The 27,287-nt window shown below is 69.9% G+C and overlaps 1 protein-coding gene across 2 annotated transcripts; it reads right to left on the bottom strand.

Annotated features, from left to right (window-relative positions):
• Window positions 1-175: 175 nt before the first annotated feature.
• Window positions 176-23,661, bottom strand: COL16A1 (collagen type XVI alpha 1 chain). Of its 2 annotated transcripts, XM_030039815.2 has the most exons (71): window positions 23,285-23,322; window positions 21,853-21,965; window positions 19,693-19,755; window positions 19,430-19,547; window positions 17,503-17,626; window positions 17,138-17,413; window positions 16,966-17,046; window positions 16,501-16,632; window positions 15,966-16,019; window positions 14,902-14,937; window positions 14,397-14,423; window positions 14,154-14,216; window positions 13,941-13,982; window positions 13,807-13,851; window positions 13,551-13,586; window positions 13,329-13,391; window positions 13,144-13,188; window positions 12,969-13,064; window positions 12,783-12,821; window positions 12,448-12,492; window positions 12,148-12,183; window positions 11,846-11,962; window positions 11,705-11,740; window positions 11,550-11,585; window positions 11,356-11,460; window positions 11,214-11,258; window positions 11,043-11,078; window positions 10,865-10,918; window positions 10,574-10,690; window positions 10,463-10,498; window positions 10,227-10,334; window positions 9,994-10,116; window positions 9,863-9,916; window positions 9,748-9,789; window positions 9,638-9,673; window positions 9,376-9,429; window positions 9,238-9,306; window positions 9,076-9,129; window positions 8,874-8,900; window positions 8,729-8,794; window positions 8,594-8,647; window positions 8,438-8,491; window positions 8,283-8,336; window positions 8,133-8,177; window positions 7,930-8,046; window positions 7,509-7,544; window positions 7,168-7,248; window positions 6,938-6,982; window positions 6,559-6,603; window positions 5,076-5,129; window positions 4,913-4,966; window positions 4,445-4,498; window positions 4,271-4,315; window positions 4,102-4,155; window positions 3,966-4,001; window positions 3,603-3,665; window positions 3,382-3,453; window positions 3,118-3,171; window positions 2,983-3,027; window positions 2,677-2,721; window positions 2,511-2,564; window positions 2,375-2,428; window positions 2,186-2,236; window positions 1,983-2,072; window positions 1,840-1,875; window positions 1,663-1,707; window positions 1,368-1,556; window positions 1,220-1,286; window positions 961-1,137; window positions 786-863; window positions 176-670 (listed from the first exon to the last, which is right to left on the bottom strand). In XM_030039815.2, exons 2-71 carry the CDS (start codon window positions 21,926-21,928, stop codon window positions 468-470), a joined length of 4,863 nt encoding a protein of 1,620 aa, XP_029895675.1. In that variant the 5' UTR covers window positions 21,929-21,965; window positions 23,285-23,322; the 3' UTR covers window positions 176-467. The 2 variants fall into 2 exon arrangements, with proteins under 2 accessions (XP_029895675.1, XP_029895676.1); XM_030039816.2 differs by lacking the exons at window positions 6,559-6,603; window positions 23,285-23,322 and adding an exon at window positions 23,516-23,661.
• Between the last annotated feature and the right edge of the window lie 3,626 nt (window positions 23,662-27,287).

The raw sequence follows: 27,287 nt of genomic DNA on the forward strand, positions 1-27,287 counted from the left end.
GAGGCAGGGCTGGGATCACCCCAAAGGCAGGTCCGGGATCCCCCAGGATCAGGGCTGGGATCCCCCCAGGATCCAACCCCATCAGGGCCAGTGCCACGGGCTGGAAGGGGGGCTCTGAGGCACCGTGCCCCCGGCCGGGCTGACCTCGGGGTACCCCACGTACGGGACCGGGACTGCGGTCTCGGGCATCCTCATCCCTGGGGGGACAGGGACGGGGACCGGGACAGAGCGGAGTTGCGGAGATCCGGCACGCAGCCGAGCGAGGAGGCGGGAGGCCTGGGGGGGGGCACCAGCACGGGTGTATTTGGCCGGGCAAGATCCACCTGCCCTCACGATCACGACGGAGCTGTACAACACCCCCCCCGTCCCCGCCGCGGGACAGGCACGGCCCCCGGCACAGCGGGGAAACAATATTAACAGCAAAGGCGGGGGGCACGGGGGGGGGGAAGGGGGGCGCGGGGACCCCCTCAGCCAAAGGGACCCTTGACGTTTTTGGGCTGGAAAAGCGGCTGCTCCAGGGGCACGGCACCCAGGCACTCCGCCGGGCTGCAGTGCCCCGTTTTTCCCGGCTGCCCCGTGGCACCCGGGGGGCCGGGGATGCCGGGGATACCCTGCTGTCCCACGGGGCCGGGGGGGCCCATCTTCCCGTAGCCTGGTGGCCCTTGGGGACCTGGAAGAGATGGAGAGAAAAAGGGAGGTGGCAAGGCGTGGGAGGTGGCAAGGCGTGGGGGCTGGCAACGAGCCCCAGCATGGGGCTAGCGGCCACGCGGAGGGAGGGGGCTCACCTGGGGGTCCCGGGGGGCCGCTGTCCCCCATCACCCCCACGCCTTTCTCTCCTTTCTCTCCTTTGGCGCCTGGCTCGCCTGGAGGAGAGGCGGATGGAGAGGGATGAGACCCCGGCACAACCGCGACGCCCCAGCGCTCGGGAACACCGGGAATGTCCCGGGGAGCAGCACCTACCCCGCATGCCCGGCACGCCCTGTCGCCCCTCTCTGCCGATCTGCCCCGGCATCCCCGGGGAACCGGGGGGTCCCGGCCGGCCGGGCAGCCCGTCCTTCCCTGGGGGACCGGGTCTCCCTGGGGATGCCACCATCTCCACCGGGAAGTGCAGCCGGGAGGTGTAGTACGCCATCCGTTCTGCGGGAAAAGGCGGCCACGCTCAGCACCGGCGGGGATGAAGCGATGCCGGGGGTGCGACCGGCCCCCGCCGCCCCCTTACCGTCAAACATCTTGTTCAGCTCCTGCTGGATGAACCTCTTGATCTCGTCGTAATTCACCACGTCTCCCTGGGGGGACACAGGAGGGACCATCGCCACCGGACCCCGTGGAGGGATGGGGGTCCCCGCGTCCCGGCCGCCCCTCCTTACCATCATCCCCGGGGGTCCTGGAAGCCCAGGGTTGCCCGCAGGTCCTGGCGAGCCGGGGGGGCCCCTTTCACCCGCGGGACCCCGTGGCCCCACGAGGCCCATGGAGCCGCTTTTCCCTGGCCCCCCGGGCATGCCGGCTCTGCCCTTCTCCCCGGGGTAGCCCCTCTCGCCGGGGGATCCAGCTTCACCCTGCGGAGACACGGAGAGGCAGGGCTCAGTCCCGGCACCCCCGGCTCTGAGCGGGGCTGTGGGGTGCCGGGATGGCGGCGGTGGCACGGACGGGCTTTCTCCTCACCTTCTGGCCGGCCGGTCCCACGATGCCGGGTTTTCCTGGGGGGCCCTGGGGAGACACGGAGGAGCAGGGTGACAGGGATGTCCCCACCCTGGGGACACCACGGCCAGGCCAGAGGATGCCACGATCTGGCCCCGGGGTCCCACCGGGCGGGAGAGCCGCAGAACCCGCACCGCATACCTCTTTACCGACGGGTCCGTCTGGTCCCTGCTCCCCCTGCGGAATCAAAGCGGGGCGGCGTGAGACGGAGATCGGTCCTCGGAGTCCCCGCTGCACCGGGGGGGCAGAGGGCTGTGCCACCCCTCGCGCCCCGCTGCACTCACCGGCGGTCCTGGGTGGCCCGGGGGTCCTGGCTGTCCTGGCATCCCCGGCAGACCTCGCTCCCCCACGGAGCCCCGCTCGCCCTTCAGCCCCTGCGGAGAGGCAGGAGGAGGCAGCCGGGAGCGTCGGGGTCGGCGCAGGGGATGGGGACGGTGACCCCCAAACCCGCTCTCCGTGGCACCCACCCGGCCCCCGCGGTACTCACCACTCCGGCGAGGCCAGCAGGACCCGGCTGCCCCGGGCTGCCAGGGGGACCCTGGGGGGCACAGAGAGAGGGGTGTCAGCTGGGGGGGGGGGGGGGGCACGGATGATGTCCCCGCTCCCTGCGCCGGAGGGAGGCCACGCCGCGCTCCCCACGGTCCTGGTGCGCCGTGGGGGGGCAGATCCAACTTACGATGAGCCCTGGGGGTCCCTGCCGACCTTGGGGTCCCATGGGTCCGGGGTCACCCTGAGGAAGGCAGTGTGATTGAGGGGTGGTGTGGGGACCACCCGGCTTAGGGCTCCAGCGCCCACCCACCCCCTCGGCTCACCTCCGCTCCCGGCCGGCCCGTGATCCCCGGGGGGCCGGGTTTGCCGCAGTCACCCTACGAGAAGGAAGGGACGCCGTGGGCAGCGCAACGCGCGGAGACCCTGGCCCAGGACCAAAGTCCTCGGGGCTGTCACCGCCGCGTGTCCCCCAGTGCCGCCGTCGCTCACCTTGGGTCCCGGGAGACCCGGGTGCCCCGTCTTCCCCTTGAAGCCCTGGAGGGAGAAAAGAGCTGGGTGGGGGTCCCCCGGCTCCTGTGAGCAGACGGAGGCAGGCGACACCGACCCCAGCCTCTGCTGGGGACCCCGTCCTGCAGCGGTGGGCTGGGGGGGGGGATGCCCACCCACCCTTTGGGCTCAGCATCCCCAGGAGCATGCGGTGGGACAGTCCTGGCTCAGGGGACACCCGGTTCTAACTGCGGGGACATGCCAGGCACCGAGCACCGGAGAGGGGTGACAAGGAAGGCTGTCACTCACCGGAGGACCCATCATCCCTGGTGGCCCGGGCGGTCCGGGGTCACCCTGGAGAGAAAGAGGTACGGGTTGGGGGTGTCCTGGGGGGGGGGGGGGGCTGCCCCCCTGCTAGCACCCCGGAATGCCCCAGAACCTCACCCGCAGCCCTGGCTTGCCGTCCTTGCCGTCCAGTCCTTCCAAGCCAGCGGGGCCCTGCGGTGACAAGGTGAGGGTGTCAGAGGGTGGTTTGGACCGAGGGGTTCTGGGGGTCCCCGAGGGACCCGCTCTGGGCACCCCAGGCCATGGGAACGGGGAATAGGTCCCTGGGGAATGGGTCCAGCCAGCGGTGCTCCCCAGCAGCACCATGATACCAGTGGTCCTGCCCCCTCTCCCCACAAAGGTGGCATAGGAAGGGGGTCTCACCTGGATGCCCGGGGGTCCGGGGGGTCCAGGGGGCCCTGGCATCCCCGTGGGGCCACGCATGCCCTCGCTGCCCTGCAAGAGCCACAGGTCAAGGGAGCAGCAGGGGCTGGGCAAGCCTCCGCCACCCCGCAGAGCAGGGGCCAAACTGAGCCCACCAGCCCAAGGGATGAGCGGTGCCACTGCGCAGCCACATGCCGGTGGCACTCACCCATGGCACTCACCTTCTCGGCCGCGGGCCCCGGTGGCCCGGCTGGACCGACCTTCCCTGGGAAGCCGGGGGGCCCCTAAAGAGAAGAGGGGTGTTAAGTAGGGGGGGGGGAGGTCATCGCGGTGGGAGAGCCCAGCCCTGCACAGCCCGCTGTCTCCAAGCTCATTTTAACGGGTTTGCTCTGGGGCTGCTCTCCGCACCTTATCCGGCGGGATGTGCCCGTGTCCCCCTGGTAGAGACCCGTGTCCCCATCCCCAGCTGGCTACCCGGCCCCATGGGGACATGGGGACACACAGCCAGGGCCAGGCATCATCTCCCGGGGACACCCCGCTGTGCTGGAGCATCGTTCCCAGCAGCCCCAGTGGGATGTACTCACCGGTGGCCCCGGGAAGCCAGGCTGGCCCTGGAAACCCTGTGGAGAGACGAGAACTGAGCCGGACCCCAACGGCCGCATCCTGCCCGATGGGGGTCCTGGGGATCCCCATCCTTGCGGGACCCTCGGGGATGCTCACCTGGTCCCCCTTCTCGCCGGCACTGCCCGGGAGCCCGCGCTCGCCCCTCGGTCCCTGCGGAAAGAGGGGGTGAGGAGGGTGGGGAGCACCTCGCTGCACCCACAGCCACCGCGGCCGTCCCCCCTCCCTCCCCATAGCCCCCCGGGAGCCGATCAGAGTGGGCACCTACCGCTGGCCCTGTGGGACCTGGGAGGCCGTCCAAGCCGGGGGGTCCCTGGGAAGGGGAGGAACAGGGTCAGATGGATGTGGCTGGAAGAACCTCAATCCCGGTAGCCACGGCGAGGGGGGCACCCGGGAGAGCCCCCAGCCCTCTGCCCCTGGAGCACAGCCCTGAGGGACTCACCAGTTCCCCTTTCTCCCCAGGGGGGCCCACGTAGCCTCGCTCACCTTTGATGCCCTGGGGAAGGAAGGAGATGAAGGCACCGCGCAGGACAGGGGACGAGCTGGGACGTGGGGCACAGACAGGACATGGGGCATGGGTGGGAGATGGGGGACCAGACGGGGCACGGATGGGGTGCAGGGATGGATGGGGAAAAATGGGGCACAGACGAGGCATGCACGGGGCACAGATGGATGGGGCACGGATGGAGTCAACAGACGGGCAATGGATAGGGCACTGGGAATGTGTGGGATGGGATGGATGGGGCAGGGATGAGCCCTGCAGGGACATGGTGCTCGGTGCCCGCCGGGGTCTCCCAACTGCTTGCCCCAGCAGAATGGGGGGGGCCCCAGCGAGCACCAGGGAGGGACGTGGGGACACACGAGGCGGCTGGGGGCTGGCCCGTGCTGCCTGGCTCCCCGCGGTACTCACGGGAAGGCCGGGGGGACCCGTCGCGCCAGGGTAGCCGGGCTGCCCTGGAGGTCCCTGTGCAGGAGGAGGACGATGCTGAGCCACCTGCAATGCCCCAGCCAGGTGCCCAAAGCCCACGGGGCACCAGTGTCCCCCCTCCATCCCCTCCTCCCACACCACTCACCGGCTCCCCTTTGGCTCCAGCAAGCCCGGCAGGGCCACGTTCCCCCTGGAGACCCTTCGGAGGGAGAAGAGAAGAGCTGCAGGGGGTCTCCTCCGGCCCCTGCCCGGGGCTGTGCCCACCTGGCAGCACAACCGGGCAGAGTGCGGGGGGCCGAGGACCTGGGCACGGCCCACGGGGTCTGCGATCTCCATCGACCCGCACCGGCCCCAGTCTGTCCAGCACCTCCGGGCACCGGGGAGGAGGACCCACTCGGCACCTGGCTGGGGTCCCTCCACCCACGGCACCGGGCTCAACGCCCAAGCGTGGCCGTGTACGCTCCCACCCAGACACAGGTCACTGCTGCCTGTGCCCCCCACGCTGTGGCAAACGGGCAGGACCCACGGGCAGCCCTGGTGCCACGGAGCCATGGAAAGCTCAGTGCTGGTGGAGGGGGGGGGGGGGGGCTGCGTGGGGTGCCCAGCTCCTGGCACCCCGGCCACTGCCCAGGACATGCTTCAGACCGCAGCTCCATCCCGGTGCGACCCGCTGCCTCCCCGTCCTCCCAGGGCACGCCAGGCACAGGTGACACGGGTGACGGCTGGGAGCCCCCGGGCTCCGTGCCACGGGACCACCGGGGTGGGTTAGTGGGATGACGTGGTGCCGAGGCGGTGGAGACTGGACAGGACACACTGGCACACCGCAGAGCAACGACCCACAAAGACGACCCACGCAGACCCACACAGACCGTGGTGTTATGGTGACATTAGTGGACGAGGGGACAGGAGCAGGACAACGACTGGCGCGGGCGAGGGAGGGCAGGATCCTCCGAGAGCCGCCGGCGCAGCCCCACCGCCTCCTCGTGCTAGGAGGGAGCAGGAGGATGAAGATGAAGATGACGATGAAGGTGAAGATCAAGATGGAGATGGTGGTGGAGGCTGGCTGACCACAGAGGACCCAGGGACCAGGGGGAGGAAGAGGACGAGCCCGGGCAGCACCGGCCGCACGGGGGGGATCCTCCCGGCCCCCACGAGGGGAGTCCCCAGGGGCAACCGGGGAAGGGGCAGCAGCCGGGTGCCTCCTGGTGCACCCAGCCCACCCCGCGGGAGCTGCGGTGAGCCGCGGGCACCAAGCCGGCGTAGCAGCTCCCCGGCACGCCGAGAACGGCTGAGGCGAGTCAGCCTGGAGGCTGTGGCCGTCCCGGGGTCCCGCGGCAGTGAAGGACCCCGACACGGGGCACCGGGGGCAGATGCACCGGGGCTGGTGAGTGCCAGCACCAGGTCCCTGAGCTCAGGAAGATCATTCCCAAGCCTGCAGACCCCGGGTCCGCCGAGAACCCCCTGCGTGGCAATGGAGGAGGTGAAAATGGGAGGATGGAGATGGGGGTGGAGGGGATGGAGGGCAGCTGGGCTGCGGCTGCTCCCAGGGGGGGACAGGGACAGGGGGACACAGCCAAACCAAGCGGCAGCGACAGAGGGCACAGAGCAGAGCCGTGCTGGGTCCTTACGGGCAGTCCGGGTGCGCCAGGCGTTCCAGGAAAGCCTGGGGGGCCCTGAGGGGAGAAACAGGGAGATCACAGCCTGGAAACGGCACCCGGGAGCCTGGGCTGAGTCCTCGGGGTGCCGCAGAGCGGCTGGGCACGGGCCGGCTCGGCCTCGGCATCCCACCAAGCCGGGCTTTCTGCTCCATCTCCGGGCCGGCAGCACCTTCACCTCCGTGTCCAGACTCGCCGGGGGACGGCCGTGCCACGCTGCACCTCTGCCTCGCCACGGCCTCGGGGCAGGGCGCCGGGCCCCCTCGGCAACTTGCAGCGTGGGGGGGGGTCCAAGCCCCCCCCCAGGACCATAACACGATGCCCGCCCTCCGCCCCGGGCAGGGGTACTTACGATGGGCCCCGGTGGCCCCGGGGGTCCCCGCAGTCCTGGTGAGCCCTGGGAGAGATGGGTGCATTAGGCATGACCACGGCGGGGGGGGGGACAGGGACCTGGCCCCACTCCAGCTCCGAGGGGCACCGAGGGACCACCCATGGCCCCCACGGACACCGGGAAGGGCTGGGATGGTGGCGGGGGGGGAGCTGGAGGAGAAGGGCAGCTCCGCGGATGGGGAGGACACCCACCTGCTCGCCTCTCTCGCCGGGGATGCCCGGGGCACCCGGGAGCCCGGGATCGCCCACGCAGTCCGGGTCAGGGCTGTCACCCTGCGGGGAGCGGGGGACACGTCAGGAGCTGGGACCGGCTCTGCCCGCTGCCCACGGCCGAGCCCTGCCAAGCCAAGTGCCCCTCGAAGCAACCTCCGCTCCCCAAAGCCCCAGCTGCTCCCGCAATGAGGGTACGGTGCCGGGTCCTGCCCCAGTTGGAACCAACCCTGCAGCACCCTGGGGGACCAGGGGACCCAGACCAGCGTAGCAGCTCAGCCCCAGGGGCAGGGAGAGGGTGCCGGGTGGCACGGTTCACTCACCCGAGCCTCCTCCGCTCTCGGGAACTGGGCAAAGCACTGGAAGAAAACCCAGGAGTCACCCGGGGATCCCCTGCAGGGGTGCACTGGGGGAACCGTGGGGCACAGTGGGGCGCGGAGCCCCGCATTTTGCACCCCTCGGGTGCTCAGCACCCTCTGCTCCAGCCTGCGCCGGCCCCTGGCACAGGACAAGCCCGTCACCCTCCCCAGGGACCCCATCCAGGGTAGGCAGGACCAGCAGGACCAGCATACCCAGAGCGTGCCCGGAGCGTGCCCAGCCCTGCAAGCGCCTGCTGCTTCGCACGACTGCCATGTGAGCCGATGCCCAGGAGCTCGGGAGCATCTCTGCACTTCACCCCAAGACCCACCAAGACCAGGGGTTTTTGGGCACCGGGCTTCCCACCCGGAGGTGGGCAATACTCACGCGGGCGCAGCTTTCGCTGCCGGGGGCACCCGGCATGCCCCCATCTCCCTTCTCTCCCTTGACACCGCTGGGTGCTTCGAAGGCTGCCTGCAGCTGGGTGCAGTCCCCGCAGAGGGTCTGGGAGGAGGCAGGGAGTCAGGGGCACCTCGGGGTACCACGGGCATGACCCACAGCGGGAAGATGCCCCATCCCCACGCTCTCACCTTCAGCACTTCGATGTTCCTCTCGGCCATGACGGCCAGTGGCCCCTGGAAGAGATGCAGGAGGGAAGGGGACGGTCCCCGCACCGGGGCAGGGGGGGAGCAGGACAGGTGGCCGTGGGGGTCTCTGCCGCGGGCACAGCCGCTACCTACCAGGTCTCCGGCCGGTCCGGGCAGTCCCGGCAAACCGTTGTGTCCTGGTATCCCCTAAAGCCGAGGAGAGCGCTTGAATATTTAAACCCTGTGCCAAAAGCTGGGCAGGATCGGTCCCCACTCGCCCGGTTCCGCTCCCGTCTCCCATCGCTCACCTGGCGGCCCGGGGCACCGGGGGGACCGGGGGGGCCGGGTGCTCCTGGGGGACCCTGCAACACCCCAAAACACAAATGGAGAGAGGCGGGGGGGGGGGGGTGAGGCGGTGGCGGGTGGGGGGCCGGCGGGCGCAGCGCAGCGGGAGCAGCACCCACCTGCGGGCCCGGCTGCGGCTGCCAGGACATCCCGGTCCAGAGTCCTGGGGCTCCCTGGGGCCGAGAGAAGGGGAAGAGCGTTCAGCGGGGGCGAAGCAGAGCCGGGGGGTGCCCACGGGCGCTCGCGGTGCTTACCGGCATGCCGGCGTAGCTGGGGTCCTGGCGGGGACCGGGTGGGCAGGTGCACTCCCCGGGGTCTCCCTGCAGAGAGAAGAGGTGAGGGCAGGGAGGGTGCTGGGGCGGCACGGGGGGGCACAGCTCGACCCCGACCCCAGCTCACCTTCTCGCCCTGGGCACCCTTCTCCCCCTGCGAGGAGAAAAGCCGGAGATGTGCGTTAGCAGGCGGCCCCCATCCCCGTCCCGGTGACCCCCACCCACGGCCAGGCGAGCACCGGTGCGCGGCAGCTCAGCACCGTGCCGCCCGCACGCCTGGCAGCGCTGCCTGTAGTCGCAGGCGCGACCCGTCTGCCCGCGGTACGTACCGGCTGCCCGCTGGACCCGGGTGCCCCGGGGAGCCCCCGCTGCCCTTCGGGGCCCTGCGAGGAAGAGGAGGGTGAGGAAGCTCAGCTTTGGGCTCGGACCACGGCACGGCGGTTTTTAGCCGGGAGAGGACGGCGATGCCCGTCCTGGAGGGCAGGACTTACCGGTGGCCCCGTGACGCTGGTCCCTGGTGGCCCGGGGGGTCCCACAGCACCTTTGGGACCCGGAGATCCCTGCAGAGGAAGGACGGCAGGAGTGGGGGAGCGGGGGGGGGGAGGGAGGGCTGGGGGACGCTCCCTTACCTTTGCACCTTTCTCCACCGCAATTCCTGGGGGGCCCTGGGGTCCGGGGGGGCCCTGGGGGAAGGAGAGAGCGTTAGCTCCCCCCAGCAGCCCCAGCCGCCCCCCTGCCCACCCAGCGAGCCGCGGTGACAGCACTGTCCCCAGGGTGGTCTGGCCAGGACCCCTCTGCAGGGGCACAATCCCCCCGCTTGCAGGAATCGGGGGGGGGGGGGCTGGCAGCTGCCCCATCTCCCAGGGCTGGGCACCCCAAAACGTTACTTACGGGTATCCCGGGTGGTCCGGTGCTCCCGGGCTCTCCCTGGGAAAACCAGAGTGCGTGAGAGTCGGCAGAGCCACCCGGCACGGCACGGCACAGGCACCCCGAGCACCCACCTGCGGTCCCGGCTGGCCGATCCCCTGCGGTCCCGGCTCACCCTAGGACAGAGACAGAGGGGCAATGAGCAGCCCCGAGGCCCCCCCATGTCCGTCCCCCCACAGCCCCGCTCACCTGCAGCCCCTTCGGCCCGGCAGGACCCTGAATCCCAGGCAGTCCCGGTTTCCCCTAAAACACACCGGGATCAGCCCCAAGGGCACGATGCCACGGGGGCATCCACGGCGCCGTGGGGAAGGGGCACTCACGGGTCTGCCCGGCTGGCCGATGCCCGGGGGCCCCTGGTCCCCTTTGGCCCCGGGTTTTCCCGGGATGCCGACCATGTCTGAGAAGTCCCCATGCGAAGTGGGACCGGGCTCACAGGCATCTCCCTGCAGAGGGGGGAGCAGAGGAGGGGAGGTCGGGATGGGACGGGGATGGAGGGGGTGGGTGACGCCACGGTGACGGGATGCGGGTCCCCATACAAGCGCGGGGGTCTCACCTTCTCGCCTTTGGGGCCGGCCGGACCCCTGATGCCAGGCTCACCCGACAGCCCCGGGACACCAGCCGTGCCTGGGGTGCCTGGGTCCCCGGGGCTGCCTGTGTCCCCCTGACAAAGAGAGGGGACAAGGCTGGCATGGGGCAGGGGAGCACATGGCACTCCCACGGCCTGGGGGGGGTCACAGCCCCCTCTTCCCCCCCCAGCCCCGCCGTAGCCCCCTCCGCAGCCCCTCTCACCTTCTGTCCCTTCTGGCCAGCGTCGCCGGGTCTGCCCTGGGGGACCAGAGGAACGGGTTAGGCCAGAGCATCCCCCAAAATGGGCACCCGTGAGCGCAGGGGAGCACTCACCGCTCTGCCCGGGGGGCCGCCCTGGCCCCTCTCCCCCGGTGGTCCGGGCACAGCCAGCACTGTCGCTGCCCCTTCGAGGGCCTGCGGCACGGGAGGGCACTGCCCGCACTGCTCGCCCTGCGGAGGGGACATCCTGGTGGCTTCGGGGACTGGGGGGGGGCCCCGCGGCCCCCACTGCTCTCCCCCATCTCAGGGCTGTCCCACGCAATGAGTTGCACAGGTCTCAGCTGGGGAGGTTTCACGGACAGGGCAGGGAGTGGGGTCCCGGGGGGTCCCCATCACAGGGCTCACCTTCTCTCCTTTGAGCCCCCGCACTCCTGGATCGCCCTTGTCTCCCCGGAGCCCCTGCACCGCGAAGCCATGAAAGAGGTGCGACTACAGCCCCCAGCGCCCGGCTCCTGCACCCCTGGGCTGCCAGCACCCACTCTGAGCCCCCACACCCACGCTGCCCACCCGCACCCCCACTCACCGGTCTGCCTGTGGGTCCCTGCTGACCAACATCTCCCTGAAAGAGATCGGGGTCAGGGTCAGACCCGGGACGAAGCCGAGTTTGCCCTGACCCCACGGGGCGATGCCGCCGTTGCTGCTCCCTCGGGGGGGTGTAGAAAGGGGGGGGGGGGTGGATGTTGGGGTCACTCACCTTCTCACCCTTGATGCCAGCCAGCCCGGGGAGCTCCGCTTCACCCTGCCGAACGCCCCACGCGGTTACACACCCCAGCACCCACGCAGCCCCGGGCTGCCCCTCCGGCGTGGGAGAGGGGAGCTCAGTCCCACGTACTCACCGGCAGCCCCGGCTGCGGCGGTGCCGGCTCACCCTCGAGCCCCTCGGCGGGACTCCGCAGCAGCGCGGCGAGGACACGGGCATCGCAGGACAGGCAGGAGTCCCCCTGCGAGGGCAGGGAGAGGACACGGCTCGGGGGGGGCCACAGGGTCTGCCTGCCAAGCGGGTAGGTGGGATGGAGGGATGGATGCTCACCTTCTCCCCTTTCATCCCTTGGATGCCGGGATCTCCCTTGGAAGGAAACACAGAAGCTGGGCTGGGTGCTGCCAGCATGGGCTGGATGGTGCTCGGCGTCCCCCCCGCTCCGGCTGGGGACGAGCCAGTCTGCCCCTCGGCCCCATGTCACCTACCCTGTCCCCTTTGGGTCCTGCGGGGCCGGGTCTGTCCTGGGGAGGGGGAAACAAAGAGGGAGCGTTAGGGATGCTGAGATGAGACCCCGCTCTGCCCTCCGCCCCACGCGCCCGCCCGCACCCCCCCGGGTTCAAACTCACCGAGACCCCATCCTTGCCGGGTGCTCCGGGCGCTCCCCTGGGTCCCGGCTTGCCGGGCAGCCCGGTGGCACCAAGCATCCCCTCGGAGACGGTGGGACACACTTCGCATGGCTCGCCCTGCCCACGGGGGACAGCGAGATGCAGCCCCAGGCTGGGGGGTCCTCGGGGTGGCCCCCAAGATGCTCCAAGCAGCCCCGAGCCCGAGGGACGGGCACCGCGGCGGAGCCATGCCGGCAGGGGCTGCCATGCCCACGGCACAGGGAGACGTGGCACAGCCCTCCGCCGGGCCACCCTGCACCCACCTTGTCTCCTTTCGGCCCCACGACGCCGGGGGGTCCCTGCGGGAAGAAGGCAGGGGATGGGGCTGCTTCGGGGAGCCCTGAGGCCAAGGATTGCCCCGGCAGTGCCCCCCAGCACCCCCAACCCCTGCCACCAGGCATGGCACAGGACAGTCCCAGCCCCAAAAGAGGCCATCGGCTCTCCCAAACCCCTCTCCGCGCCTGGGCTGGGATCCCACCACTTCTCCGGCCAAGGAGCCCCGACCCCGAGCCAAGAAATCCATCCCTGACCCCGGGCTTTGGCTCCAGGCTCACGGTACTCACGGGTGTCCCAGGCGATCCTCCGGGTCCAGGAGCTCCCGAGCTGCCCTGGAGCCAGAGACGGGAGAGCCTGAGCCCGGCAAGGGAGAAAGCCGTGGTCCTCGGCACCCCCATGCAACCCTTTCCCCCCACCCCAAGGGGTTTTCTGCCCCCCCCAGCCGAGCCCTGGGCCACCCAGCTGGGGCTTGCCCGGTCGGCGGCACCACGAGCCAGCACTGACTCAGCCACGGCGGATCCAGCTCCAGCCGGGGATCCCCGGCACAACCCGCTGCCTGCCACGCCAAGCTGCCCTCGGGCAGGACGGGGGGCGGTCGGGATCCCTTTTCCCCCCCACTCACCTTTTCTCCCTTCGGACCCGGGGGACCACCAGGGTCACCCTGAAAGGGAGAGAGGACGGCGTTAGCCCTGCCCAAGCACCCTGGCCGGCCGGCCAGCCCCACCGCGGGGTGATGCCCACCCGCAGCCGCCCTGTGCCGAGCTGGGGACGCTGCCCGAGCGCAGCCCCGCGGCATGGGGGTCCTTACCGGCTTCCCTGGAAAGCCGATCCCCGGAGAGCCTGGCTTCCCCGGGGGCCCCGGCTCGCCAGCCAGCCCCTCGGGTCCCACGAGGCCGGGGTCACCCTGGAAGGCAAGGGAGGGTGTCAGTGTCGGTGGTACTGCTGGGTGCCCCCACCTTCCCGCACCCAGACTTCCCACCTACCTTCTGGCCCTTGGGCCCCACCACGCAAATCTCTCCGGGCCGGCCCTGCCGGGAGGGGAGCAGGGTGTAAAGGCTCCGCACGTGCAGCGCCGTGCACGCCACGGGGTGGGCTGGTCCAGCGGCTGGACCCCGTTCCCCGGGGGGTGCCCCAGGGGATGCCCAGGTAACTGCCCGGCACTACTCACATCACGCCCCGGGCGTCCCGGCTTGCCCTGCAGTCCCCCGTCACCCTTCTCGCCCTTCTGGCCCTGGGGGACAGATGGATGTCACCCGTGCCGTCACCCGTGCCGTCACCCGTGCTACCCGGGTCGGCACCGGCAGCTCCTGGCACCTTTGCCGCCATGCCGGGACCCACGGGGCAGTCGTCCCCGCTGCAATGCCGGGATCCACAGGCAGGCTGGACTTACCTTCTGCCCGTCGGTGCCGGCTGTCCCCGGGAGCCCCTGCGTGGGAACAGCAGGGCAAAGTGGGTGCCCACGGGTGGGCTCGTGCAGGGCTTCCCTCCTGCTCGCACCACCGCTCCCTTCATCCCACCACCACCCACTGAGCTGTCTCCTCGGGGTCGGACCCCCAAGCCCCAGCCTGGGGTACACACGAGATGTAGGGGCGGGGGGACACCGCTGTGTCCCCGTGCCATGGCCCCATCCACCGAGCATCACTTACCACCTCTCCACGCTGCCCCTTCTCGCCCTGCGGCCCCTCGGCACACTGGGGAGGAGGAGGAGGAAGGAGTGGGGTGAGGGGAGGCAGCAGAGCCAGGGCAGGGGAGTACACGGAGGGTTTGGGGGGGGTCTCACCTGCACGGGACCGCCGGGGTGGGTACGCACGCAGTCAGCACCCTGTGGGAAAAGGGGATGCAGCTCAGGGGCTCTGCCTGCACCGGCCACGGCCGAGGATGGGGGGGCCATGGGGGGTAGGAGCACTCCCCAGGGCAGTGGGACCCCCATGTGCCGGGGAACAGCCCCGCAGCGGTGGGGTTCCCTGCCCAGGTCGTGGCCATGGACACTCACGCGGTCGCCTTTCTGCCCCTTGCCGCCGGCGGTGCCGGGCAGGCCACGCTCGCCCTTCCCACCCTGCAAGAGAAGGGAGGTGTGGGTGACGAGGCAGGGCACGGGTGTCCCCATGTCCACGTGTGTGCCCACAGCGGGACCCACGGGTCCCGAGCAAGGATGCTCCAGGCATGGCCGAGGGTCTGCGTGGCCTCATCCCTGCTGGAGCTGGGCTCTGTGTGTCCTGGGGGGTGACAAACCTACCTTTGGACCCGGGGGACCGAGCGTGACCTAGGGAGAGAGGAGAAAGGTGTCCCGCAGTGCCCAGAGCCCCCCAAGGGCACGCTGCCTCCAAACGGCAGCAGGAGAGAGCCCCGTCTCTGCCGCGGTCCCCATCCTCCCAACACCCTGTCCCCAGGTGCCACCCTGGGAGCCCCATGGGACAAGCGGGGTCCCAAACACCCACCATCCCCCCCCACCATCAGCCCCACGCTTCCAGCCAGACGTTGCCATAGGAATAGGGCCACATCTGGAAAGGATCAGAGACCTTCCCCGCAGCCAGATGTTGCCGGGCCCCGGACGAGGAGCAGCCGCGGGTTGTGGGGGGCTGGCGGCGATGGCAGAGCGGTGGGTGACACTCCCGAGCCAGCACCCCGGTGGCTTTTGCCAACCCCAGCTCACAGCCCAGCCTGGCCCCGGCAGCGGCTGGGTCAGGGTCCCCCATCTCCTCCCACCAGCACAGCCCGGTGCTGCCCGGCGGCACACTCACGTTTGCCGCGGCCGTCTGCGGCGAGCAGGGCGGGCACTGGAAGAGACAGAGACGGCGGCTTGCGCCAGCCCCACGCACTGCCCGCAGCACCCAAAACCCTACAAAACCCTACAAAACCCTACAGCACCCACAACCCCGCTGCACCTACAACCCCGCGGCCACTGCCCCGCTCCCCTGGGCACCCCAAACCTGTGGGGCTCACCCAGCAGCATCTCTCCCTGCCAGCCCTTGGGGTGCACAGGGGTATGCCCTGGGTGGAGAAGGGAAAAAACCAGGAGAGCTGTGTCCCCGGGGAGGTGAGGAGAGCGCTGACCTGGCACCCGGCTCTCCCTGTGGTTTTGTGGCTTGACCACAGCTCCGCCGGGTCAAACCAGCCGCTCGAGCGTGCTCCCACGGGACCGGAGCTGCCCACACCCCATGCCCGGGTGCTGGTACCAGCAGGACTGGGAGCAGTCCCCCGGGCTCCCATCAGGGCCAGCCCCACACCTCACCCCCTTGCTGGGGGTCTCCGGCTGCCTGGGGGGGGGGGGGGGGGCCTGTCACCCTGCGGGGAAGCGTCATGGAGCAGAGGGTAGGAAGAAAAGCCAAGCAGGCTTGTGGACCCTGTGGACCCCAAACCCCACTGCTGGACCTGGTCTACACCCTGGGGATCCCCGGCAGGATCCCACCATGGGGATGCAGCAGACCTGGGGGGGGGGGATGCGGCCACGCAGGGATGGGACACGGGGTGTGCTGGAGACGCTTCCCAGCTCTGGCAGCGCTCCGGAGACGCTTGGAGGGAACAAAGAGGCCCTTGGCCACGGCTGGGATCGCTCCAGCAGCGGCGGAGAGTTAAGTGAGGCCTCAATTCCTGCTTGGGGGAGCAAAGCAGCCACTTCTGCAGGCGTCCCTGCAGCTCTGGCAGCAGCAGCAGCAAGTTCCCAAATGCAGCGGGGACAGACCCAGCCCGGGGCGCGGATGGGCACCCGGCACAGCCCTGGCACTGGTGGAAGGAAGGGGAGCGGAGCCGAGTGCGCTGGGATCAGGGCAGCCAGGCTGGGACACACTTTCCCACCTCCCCTCACCTTCTCCCCATGATCTCCCTTCAGGCCAGTCCTCCCCGAGGTCCTCGCCGGCTCCTGTGGAGAGAGAAGAGCACCCATGGGTGCTACCTGCCTGCGCACCCCTGGGTGCTACCTCCCTGGGTCATTCTGCCTGTGTATCCCTGGGTTATTCTGCCTGTGTATCGCTGGGTGCTACCTCCCCGTGCACCCCGGGGTTATCCTGCCTGGAGCACCCACGGATGCGACCTGCCTCGGGCTGAACCCCGAGCCGGCGGCTCAGCCGGCGCAGACCGGCAGCGGGGCTGCGGGAGCCCTCCCTTCCCTCGCTCCCCGGCGTCTGACCGCCGCCAGCTCCCTCCCTCCCCTCGCACCGAGCCTGGAGCGGTGGAAAATGTGAGGCAGGGCTTTTCCACGGGCTGAATCAACGTGGCTGCAGGCTCGGCGGCACCAAGCACCCAGCACGGCGGCTGAGCGCTGCACACCCTGCGGGGTCGGGAGCATCGTGTGCCGGGATGGGGACCTGGACCAAAGCTGCCGGAGGGATGCAGGAGCTCACCGCGCCCAGCGGCTCCTCCAGGCAGAAGCAGCGGGTGTACACCCGGCCCTCGGGCTGCGGCGAGATCTCGATGAGGTTGCTGCTCTGCATCAGCTCTGCTTGCCGACGGGTCTTGGGTGCTTCTGGAAGGCACTGCCGGGAGAGAGGGGGGGGTCACGGGGGGCTGCCGGGGTGAGAGCCAGGAGCCCCAGCCTTGCCTGAGCACCCGGTGCGATTTGGGAGAGGGATGCGTCCTGCACCGTGCCCTGTGCTGGCCACGGGGACAGGCACCGAGTGATGTCCCAGGGCTGGAGGAGAGCTGCCCTGTGTCCCCGGCCACCATGAGCAGGACGCGACCCACCGGGGAGCTCTGGCTGAGAGATCTGCCCTCACCGTGCCTCAGTTTCCCCTCTGGGGAAAACCCCGACCGTGCAGGGCAATGCCAGGGCCCAGCCGGGACCGTGGTGGGGACTCGGGGGGACTCACCCCACTGGCCGAGATCTCGCAGCACCCCTCCTGCCTGGCCAGCTCGGCATCGCAGTAGATCTGAGCTTGCTGGATGTCGAACTGCAGCGGGAAGGGGGCGGCGGGTCAGGGGCAGGCAGGGACGGATCCTGCGCCGCAGGCGGAGGGTGCCCGCAACCCCACGGGGACTCACCCGGACCGGGGTGCCGCGCACGGCGTCGAGCCCCAGGAAAGCGTTGCCCTCGGGGGCCAGCGCCCGCCGGGGTGCCAGGGGCTTGGAGGAGATGGAGGCGCAGTCGAGGTGCACGGAGACGGCACGGCTCTGCACGGCCACCGCCACCTTGTGCCACCGCCCGTCGAAAAGGGATGCCACGGCCTTCCCCGCGAAGACGGCGCTGACGAACACGGTCCCCGGTGCCCTTGCCTGAAACTCCAGGCTCTTCTCGGGGCCGTGCACGGCCAGGGAGAGCTGGGCAGAGAAGGGGACACCACCACGGTCGGGGACGGCTCCCGGCTGTCCCCTCGCCGCCGGTGCGTCCCACCACCCCGGGGCCATACCTGGGGGTAGCCCTGCTGGTCCGTGACCTGGAAGAGGTACCAGTGCTCCCCAGTGCTGTTCTTCTTCAGCAGCAAGGTGAGGACGAGGGTGAAGGTGGGAGGCAGCCCGTGGGGAAACACCTGCCTGCAGGGACGGGCGTCAGGGGCGGCCGGACCCTGCGCCGAGCTCCGACGCTGCCGTTTGCACCGAGGCCCGTGGCAGCACCGTCCCCAACCCCTCCACCCACACGGCACCCGTTGGCAGCATCACCCCAAGAGCCCCCCCGCGGGTCCCGCCGGGGTCTCTCCCCATCGGTGGCACCGCGAACGCCATCGGGGAGGATCCAGCCCCGGCCCCGCGCCGCAGCGCCTGGACCTGGAGCTGTTTGCGTCTCAGCCGGACGCGCGGGCTGTGGCTGCCGGAGACGCCAGCGCTTATGCAACAGGAGCTGAACATGAGGCAGACAGCAGAGACGCTTCCTCCCGTCCTGGCACGGCACGGGGAGCTCGAACCGTCCCCCCAAAGCGCCGTCCCGCATCCTTCACGCCGGCTGGACGCGTACGTGGTGGAGGGGACCCAGGCCAGCCTGCCGCAGGCACCCCCGACCGCCGTCCCCATCCCAGCCCCACGGCACGGCCACCATCTCCACCACGCGCCCCCGAACACGGCCCTCCAGGGGCGGCTGCGGCACCCGGCGCCGTGCGCTTATCACCATGGTATTGAATTTTGTCCTCAGGCGGCCGGGAAATACATCCCTGACCCCACGGGCTCCGTGGGACGGATGGTCCCGCTCAGGCTGCGGGCAGGGGGCAGCCGTGGCGCCCACCTCCCGCTGGCAGCCTGGTCCCCCCTCGTGTGGCGGGGAGCGGGGCAGCCGTTTCCCATGTGAGACTGTGCCCAGCTCGCCCGCAGCCCGTTCAACCGCTGGAAATATTTGCTTCAGGCTCCGCTCTGCTCCCGGCCTCGGCTCCACCATGCCAGCAATTTTCCAAGCCACTGCTCTGGAGCTGGACCAAGGCACGGGGAGTGGGCCAGATCCGGCGGTCCCCTCTGCCCTGCACGGGGCCATCCTCACCGGGCACCGAGGAGCAGGGCTGGGATGGAGGGGCACCCATGGGCGCCCACCTAGAGCTTGCGACCTGGCTGTTGGGGCCACCCCTGCGCCGAACTCTTCCCAGGGCTGGCTCTGGGCTGCCACAGGCACCCGGCCAAGAGCAACACCAGCCTGGAGCATCCGCCATCTCGAAGCCATCTAAGGACTTGGCTGCCCAGGTCAGGAGCCAAGGCTGGGTCTCCATCGCCCTCAGAAGAGCCCTGTGCCCGGCATACACGCGTGCCAGCCCCGGGGCGATGTGGGGACAAGCGGGCTGGAAGGAGGCAGGCGTGTAAACCGCAGCAGCTTCCTCCAGGAACAGCTCCCGAGGACGTGGACCTGCTCCCACCTCGCCACGCTGCAGCATCCCTGCCAACCCCTGCCCCTCGGGCACGGCCGGGCAGGACGTGCGGAGACAGTGGGGCCGAGGGCCGGTCTCCGTGTGCCTCCCCCAGCAGACCCCTGTGGCCCCAGCAAACCCAGCAGTGCCTGCTCGGAGCTGTGCAGCATTTTGAGCTTGTCTAGACCCCGGCGAGCGCCTGCCAAGCTGAGGAGAGCAGACACAGAGCAGCCACAGAGCCGCGGTTGCGTAAGGGCTGGCCACGACCCAGCCGAGCCGCTGCAGCCCATGATTTACTTTCTAGGAGGAAGGTGGCTCGCACAGCCCCGGGGCTGCACCACCGGCACCTCTGCGTCCCCCACCCTGGGTGCCACGGGGTGCCCGGACTCTCCAGCACATGCTAAGGGCAAAGCCTAACGAGCTTTGCCCGGGTACCTATCCTTAAAACGCCCGGGGACGGTGATCGGCGGTGCTTTGGCCACCGAGGGCCACCTCGCGAGCCACCTGCACTCACTGCGTGGGCTGGACCAGCGGCACGGCGCCCAGCCGCAGCATCACCGGCCCCCTCGGGTTGCGGACTTTCTTGATGGAGGAGATCTTCAGCAAGTCGAACCTTTTAATCAGGTTAAAGCCTGCAGGACAGAGGGGAGGAGGTGAGACCTGGCCCTGGCACGGGTGCCGAGGGCTGATGCTCTCCAGGCAGGGTGCAGAGCCCATCCCCGGGGAGTCAGGGCTGCGCGGGGACCCCGTCTGCAGGGCGAGAGGGGCTTTCCTTACCCGTTACGTTCTCGTACTTGTTCCCAACCAGATCCTCGTCCCAGAGCTGCGGGCACAGCTCCCCTGCAAGGCAAATCAGCACGTCACCGCAGTGTCCCCAGGGGCACGGGGAGGCTGCACGAGCAGGATCGGACCATGCAGAGCTCCCCGAGCCCAAGTGGGTTTCGGGGCACTGCCAGTGTGCCCCCCCCCCCCGGCACACCGAGGCTGCTGGCGGCTGTGGGCAGCACGGATCCAGCAAACACCGCTCCCGTGGCAGCGCCGGCTCCTTGCAAACAGCCCACCAGGAGCGAAGCGGCAGGTTTGGAAGGGACGGGCGGTGAGCTCAGAGCTGGCCTCGGCCCCCTCCCGCAGCAAGTTCACCAGGTGAAATGCTTTTCCCAGTTGCTGCGCGTTTTGCCTCAAAACAGCCCCACGGCTGGAATCGGCATCAGGAGACTCGGACGGATGCCGCGGACACCCAAGGCGAGGAGATGGCACCCAGAGCTGCCCGCTGGCCATTCTGTCCCGTCCTGGTGGCATCCTCAGACCTGGTGGCCCCAGGGCACAGGCGTGAGGGTCCGGCCAGGGGACGGCGAGAGGCCGAGCCGCAGGAAATGCCGTGTCAGTCGCGATCATGGGAACGCTGGTGCTGTTTGCAACCGCGCTGATATATTATTGCTTTAGCAGCATCAATCCACCTCCGCTGGATGCTACCAGATGTTGGGAGGCGTGAGACAGAGGAAGAAACAAGGGGGTATTGAAAGAGGAATTTGGTTTGTCTCTGTGCACATCAGCCCTGGAGCAGGGATGGCCCTTGACGATTCACCCGCCTCTTCCCCGGCCATTCCTGGGGGGGCAGCTCTGGCCCCCACAGCCCCACTGCCCTCCTCCGCCTCTGCCCGAGAGCCCGGCATCATCACGGCGCTTCTCCCCCAGGCTGACCACTCACTCGCGCACGGCCAGCAGCATTGCAGGGAGGTGCCCCTCGCCCTCGGGACCCCCGGCACGGTGGCAGCGGCGGGGTTGACGGTATTGGAGCCGGCCCCGCAGGCACGTGTCGAGGCCAGGAGCAGAACTCCCTCCTGCCGGCGGTGAGATCATCCGCAGCGGGGCAGGGGGTGGAAAATGAGGCATAAATCACCCCGGGCGCGATCTGCTTTGAAGCTTCTCCCAGCCCCAGCGCTGCCCCTAAGGGAAAACCTTGTCTCCCCAACCCTCGCTTCCCTAACGAAGGGCCGGGAGCCAGGAGGCCACGCCACGCAGGGCAGCGGGCACCGGCGCCGGTTGCGGGGTCCCTCGCACCGGCAAAGCCGGGCAGCCCCCGGGCCCCCCCCAGGATGAGCCACCGCTCCACCCCCGCAAAGACTGATGCAACCGCGGCTTCGCTGCCAGCGGCTCCTCCCCGCCATCCGCCTCGAGCTCACCCCGAGCCGCGGCCGGCCCCACGCTGGGACCGGAGCACGGCGGCCCCACGGCCAGAGAAGCCTCAGCAGGGACCCCCGTGGGCTCGGTCATTGCGCCCCTGTCCCCAGCCGCGCGGGGACAGCCCCGAGCCCTCCGCCGCCGCCGGCGTGCACCACGGCCAAACCTCTTCCCGCCTCACCGCCGGAGGCCAAAACCCACTCAGGAGCTTTGTGCATCCTCGCCGCTGCCCCGAGCGGTCCTGGCTCACCTACAGAGCAGCCCCGGCTCGCTCCCGCCCGGACCCGGCCGCCGGACGGCATTGCCTTCGCTGCCAGCTGGCAGCAAGCGCCCCGCGGCCGAAGCGCGGCCAAGCCCGCTCCCTCCATCAGCGCCGCCCGGGCCGCGGGGTGTTCCCGGCGCTCGGCCACGGCGGGGGCGATGGCGGGGTGTCCCCGGGCTGGCTCCCCACGGCAGGGCTCTCGCTCTGCTCTCGCTGGCCCCCTGCCCGCGTGGGATGCTGAGCAAAGCCCCGGCAGCCCCGGGTGGCCAGCGCTCAGCAGGGAGCCGATGTCCGCAGCCGCCATTCTGGCCGCCGGCGCGCCCCTGCGTGCGGTCCTGGCACACGGGGACCTGGCACGGCTCACGGTGTCCCCCGGCCGCCTCTGCCCTGCGATCCTCGGGTCTGACCTAGCCCTCCCCTCCTCTCCCCAGGGACAGGCAAGGAGGGGGTCGCTCCCACACGGACCCTGAGCCCTCGCTCCCAGTGCCCCTCACCTTCTGCCGGCGGCAGCTCCTTCCCCTCGCAGGCGCTGACGAGCCCGGCGAGCGCGAGGGCCCAGAGACCCCTCATGGTGCCCACGGCGGCGGCTCGGGGCCAACACGGCTGCCTGCAAGGGAGAGAGATCGGGCAGCAGCGCGGCAGGGACGTGGTGGGCGCTGGCCCGTGCCCCGCGAGCTGGCCTGCGCTGGGACGCTGCAGCCAGCACGGAGTTGACGCTGACCCGTGGCTCGGGCGGGCTTTGGGGGTCAGTGTAGCCCCCATCCACTGCTGGATGCCCCATCAGCTCTGCATCCAGCCCAGCCCTTACGAGCACACAGGGTAAGCCCCAGCATCCCAGCGTTCACGCGTTCAATCCAACCCGCCGACCCTAGCACCCAGATTTACACCAAACCTCCAGAAACACGGAGGCTGGGGTGCCCCAGAGCAGAACCGCGCGCCTCCTGCGCAGACCCTCCCGTGGAAGGTCTCGCTCCCTCCTGTTTTATCTCCCGGTCCCGTGTCGGATCCCCGGGGTGGCCCAGGTCCTGCAGGTCACCCCGACCTGGCCTCCCTCCTGCCTGCTTCCTGCCACGAGGCAAGGCAAGGCAGGGCTGCAGGCAGCCGGAGCCGGGCGTTGTGACAGACCGGACACCCTCGGCTCCGCTCGCCGCTGCAAGGGTGGGACGTGCATCCCTGTGCCTTCGTCCCCACGCGCAGCAATCGGGGACCCTCGTGACCCGCTGCCCTGCCTCTGCCCTGCCTGCGCTTACCTCGCTCGCCCCCCCCGGCTCTTCCCTGCCTGCACCCCAGGTCCCCTGTCCTGAACCTCCTGCACAACCCCCGGGTCCCCTCTGCGGCCTCCCGGCTCCCCTGGCCCGGCACCGCCTGCACCCACCCCTGTTCTCCCTGCACCCACCCGTGCACCCACCCTGCTCCCCCTGCACCCACCCGTGCACCCACCCCTGTTCTCCCTGCACCCACCCCTGCACCCACCCCTGTTCTCCCTGCACCCATCCTGCTCCCTCTGCACCCATCCATGCACACACCCTGCTCCCCCTGCACCCACCCATGCACCCACCCCTGTTCTCCCTGCACCCACCCCTGCTCCCCCTGCACCCACCCCTGCACCCACCCCTGTTCTCCCTGCACCCATCCTGCTCCCTCTGCACCCATCCATGCACCCACCCTGCTCCCCCTGCACCCACCCCTGCACCCACCCCTGTTCTCCCTGCACCCACCCCTGCTCCCCCTGCACCCACCCATGCACCCACCCTGCTCCCCCTGCACCCACCCATGCACCCACCCCTGTTCTCCCTGCACCCACCCCTGCTCCCTCTGCACCCACCCCTGCTCCCCCCTGCACCCACCCTGCTCCCCCCTGCATCCACCCCTGCTCCCCATGCCCCCCCCCCCGGCTGCTCCCCGCCTGCACCCCGGCTTTCCTACCCCCGCACCCTCCGCACCGGCGGGTCCCCACGGCTCCGGGACGCCGTCCCCGGCCGGCCCGCCCGCCCCGGGGCGGTGATTAATTACGATTCATTACGGGGAATCCCCCCCCCCCCCCCCCGCCCCGTTCTGCGCCCGCCCGACGGCAGCACCGGCCTCTGCCCCGCTCCCCGGGACCGGGACCGGGACCGGGACCGGGGGGGGGGCGCAGGGCGGGGCCGGGGGGCTCACCTGCACGGTTCTCGGCGGGGCCCGGGGCTGCCCGGGGCCGGCGGGGAGGGAGCGGGCGGCACCGCTGGTCCGGCCGGTCCGGGGCGGTGGGAGCTCCGCGGGACACCGGCAGCTCCGCCGCGCCGCCCCCGTCGCCTTCCCCGCCTCCCTCCGGGGGGGCCCGAGCCGCCCCCCCCGGCGGTTGCCCGCCCTCCTCTTCCTCCTCCTCCTCCTCCTCCTTCTTCCCCCCGGGCGCCTCCTCCGGCAGCGCCCTCCCCACCCCGCCTTCCCCTTCCCCCGGGGGCTGCACCCCCGCCCGGAGGAGGGGACCCCCTACGGGGGGGCTCCCCAATCCCCGGGATGGGGGTGAACCCCATCCCCTGGCTGCCATCCCTGTGCAGCGGGTCTTCCTCCCCCCAGGGACTAGACGAGACCCTGGTGCTGGTACCAGTGATGGCATCGCTGGCCAGAATGGTTGCCACTACGGGGAGGAGGGTGTCCCTTCCAGGGATGCTCTTCCACCAGTACGGCACCAGGCCCCCGACACCGGGAGCAGCCCCGAGCAGACCCCGCGGCATCAGGACAGCCAGACCCCACTGCGACGCGGAGCTGACGTACGGTCCCCGGTGCCTGGTGGCTTGGGGACAGTCCGGCCCAGGACAAGGTGTCTGGGGTCAGAGCCCTGGGACGGGGTCTCTGCCACCATCCCTCCCGCTGGCACCGCTGCGGAACGCTGCCTCGCTCCCCGCTCATCCCCAGCAGCAGAGCTGCTGACTTTCCAGAACTGAACCAGCTTCTCCCACCCTGCCAGCCCCGCCAAGCCCTGGAGGGATCCGGCACCCATCCCGGCTCGCGCCGCCTCTGCGCGGTGTCCGGCTCCGCGCCACAGAGACGTGCCAGCCCCAAACACTGTCCCGCTGCCCCCAGGGCCTGGCTGCCCGGCTCTGCTCCAGCATCCCCTGCCCACGCAAGCCAGGCCACCCCGAGCCCCCGCAGGCAGGGAGCAGGCAGGGAGCAGGCAGGGAGCAGGCCCACCCAGGGCAGCCGCTGACCCACGCAAGTTTGCGTCTGGGGGATGCAAAGCAGCCGCGGGCGTCCCTGGATCCCCGTCCCTGCGTCCCCTCTCCGACGGATGCCCAGCACGGCACAGCACCGCGGGGCCCCTGCTTAGGCGCTTTCCTCCCAAATTGTGATGAATCTATTTACACTGAAGCTTTACAAATGTGTGTTGGGGACGCATGCATCTCAATAAATGTGCTCTAATTAACAACTGATATTTATTCAGCCCACAGTAAATAAGCTGTCGCGAGCAAACGAAGCGACGCCGCTTTTGAAGAGCGGCTCGACTCTGCCATTTATTCAGCCGACAGCCCCCGAGATGCGGTGACAGAGCGCTCGATTCTCCTGCGAGTTGCCTACTGTAGTAATTAGGGGTAATTAAAGCAAGTGGGTATGAAATACAACGAAACTTTAATAATTGCTGTTTGTTGGACAATGATTCACCTCGAGTTACTCTTTGTTTGTGGCCACCCAGCAGCAATGAACCCCGTGCGTGAGCACAAGCGGGGTTCGTGCATCTCGTGGGTGGGGGGAGCCGGGGCGGGTGGGACCTGCCCTTGCCCCCAGCACGAGGCACGGCCCCACAACCCACCCCGCAGCAGAGCAGGGACGAAGGGCAGCCTCATCCCTTCCTCTCAAGCCAGATCCCTTGCTAACACCAGCACGGCCAGCAGCTCCCAGGGCCCTCAAAATCAGCTGTGAATCACTTTTGGGGGTTGCACCTATCCCTCCTGCTGCGCTTCCCGTGCCTCAGTTTCCCTCATTTGCCAGGGTGCTCCCCTGGGTAGGTTGTCCCCAATCCGGTGACACGAAGGGACCTCGCCGGCCCCAGGAGCACGGGGACGGCTGCGGCGTGGAAACCTCAGCTCCTGCTTCCCCTCGCTGTGCCAGCGCACGGGATCAGTGTCTCCGGGGGGGGAAGAGGCCGGATTCTGCTTCCCCAGCACTCTGCTAAGCGGGGGGAGCAGTTTGTCTCCAGCCCGTGCCGGCATCCCCTGGAGCGATGCCGAGCTGGGGGATGGAAAGCAGGATCCTGCGGCCCCTGCCCACCAACCCGGCACGGAAAAAGCGGAGGCAAGTTGCGCTTCCAAGAAACAGCCGCGCCGGCTGCCAAGAAACATAAGTCAGAGCAGAGCCCGGCAATTTTGGGGCTGGAGACATTCTGCCTCCGACCCCGAGCGTCATGCGGCGGCTGCGGCGATTGCGTTACCGCAGGGCTCCCAGCCTCCTGTGCCGAGCTCAGCCCCGGTGCTGCCGGCACGGCCCCCCCCGGCCCCCCCCACTACCGGGGGGTGAGGGCTGGGGTAACGCCGGCCGGATCCTGCCAGCTCACAGGCAGCTGCCGGCACGCTGGCCCGGGCAGCGCATGGGAGGGAATTCCTGTGGCAAGGATTTCGGCGGTTCAGCATTTATTTCTGCACCGATTTGGGCACAAACTCCCCAATTCCAGCGTTCGCCGGGAAGGAAAGAGCCTGCGGGGATTCTTTCCAGCTTGACGGGGCCCGTTTGTTTCCGCAGCGTTAGAACAGCAGTTTTGCCTCTTTTGGAGGAAATACTTCGTTGAAGAGCGAAGGGAGAAGCTGCTGGGGAGCCAAGCGGCAGAGCTCGCCGTCCCCCCACGCCGCCGTGGGCCGCGCAGCCTCAGAGCGCTTTCTCCATCATTTCCGCCCCCCAAACCAAACATTTTTGGCACGGGGCTGGGGGGGCAGCTTGGCTCAGATGGAAGCTGCAGATGGAAAATGGCTCCAGAGCTCTCCAGCCCGCTCGGACTCACCCAGTCCCCCCCCCCCCAGCCACTGCCCAGACCCACAGGATTGGGGGCTGCCCCCCCCCGTCCCCTCCGCGCTGGAGCACGCTGCAAGCCCGCGCCTCTCGCCCGGGCTCCGTTCCCTCACCGCATATGGCGTCTCCATGAGTAATAAAAGCTGCTAATTGCCAACAGATGCCCCAGGAAACCCTGACGCTGCCTCTCGCGGCTGCATTTGGCTGGGAAGGGAAAGGAGGGGAGCCGGAGCCGGCCCCGGATCCCCCGAAGCGTGGAGCGGGAGGATCCCAGTGCGTGGCGGCTCCCAGCAACTGGAGCGAGAGGACGCGGCTGCTATTATTAGCAAAATTAGCAGCCAGGCCGAGGCAGCGGGCGAGCATCCCCGGGGAGGGGCCGGTGCCCCCCCCGACCCACGGCATCGCCCCTAGAGCACTGCCCAGCCTCCCACCCCACACCTTCTGTGGGGCCGGGCAGCCGTGGCTGAGCCCCACCGCAGACCCTCGCCGGGCTCTACCACCCACCCGCAGCCTCTCCTGCAGTCCTGCGTCCCCCCCCCTCGGTGGGGGCAGCCGAAGCCCCCACGCTCAGGCCCGGGGCCCCTCCCTGTGCCGTGGCTCCGGCATCTGTTGCACAACTGGAGTTGGCGCCAGCCCAGCGCCGGGAAATCTGGGGGTAGGAGACGGCCGTGCCGGGCCCGGGACCCCCCGCCTCCCGTTTCTGTTTTGTTTGGGGAGGTTCTAACGTGTGTGTGTGGGAAGAATTTGGCCCCTTCCGCAGCCTCCTCCAAGGGCGGTTGCCCCCTCCTCATTCCCATCGCTGTGCTGCAGCCCCCAGCCCACTTCTTCCCGCGCCCCAAACCCGAGCTGGGCAGCGCTGGGATGAACTGGGTAATGCAATTAGTGCTTCAGCCTTAACTGGACTGCCTGGTGGGCCAGGGAGAGACCCCCCCAGGGGCCGCATCCTGCCCTG

This window comes from Aquila chrysaetos, chromosome 16 (genome assembly GCF_900496995.4).
Source record: "Aquila chrysaetos chrysaetos chromosome 16, bAquChr1.4, whole genome shotgun sequence".
Classification (NCBI taxonomy): domain Eukaryota; kingdom Metazoa; phylum Chordata; class Aves; order Accipitriformes; family Accipitridae; genus Aquila; species Aquila chrysaetos.

Bases quoted from the DNA above. Each gene is read 5' to 3' on its own strand.
- COL16A1 (XM_030039815.2), bottom strand. From the start codon at position 21,928: ATGAGGGGTCTCTGGGCCCTCGCGCTCGCCGGGCTCGTCAGCGCCTGC. The intron at 16,633-16,965 runs GTGAGTCCCCCC...CTCTCCCGGCAG, and splicing joins GCGAGATCTCGGCCAGTGGG to TGCCTTCCAGAAGCACCCAA. The intron at 1,876-1,982 runs GTGAGTGCAGCG...TTGATTCCGCAG, and splicing joins CGGGCCACCCAGGACCGCCG to GGGGAGCAGGGACCAGACGG.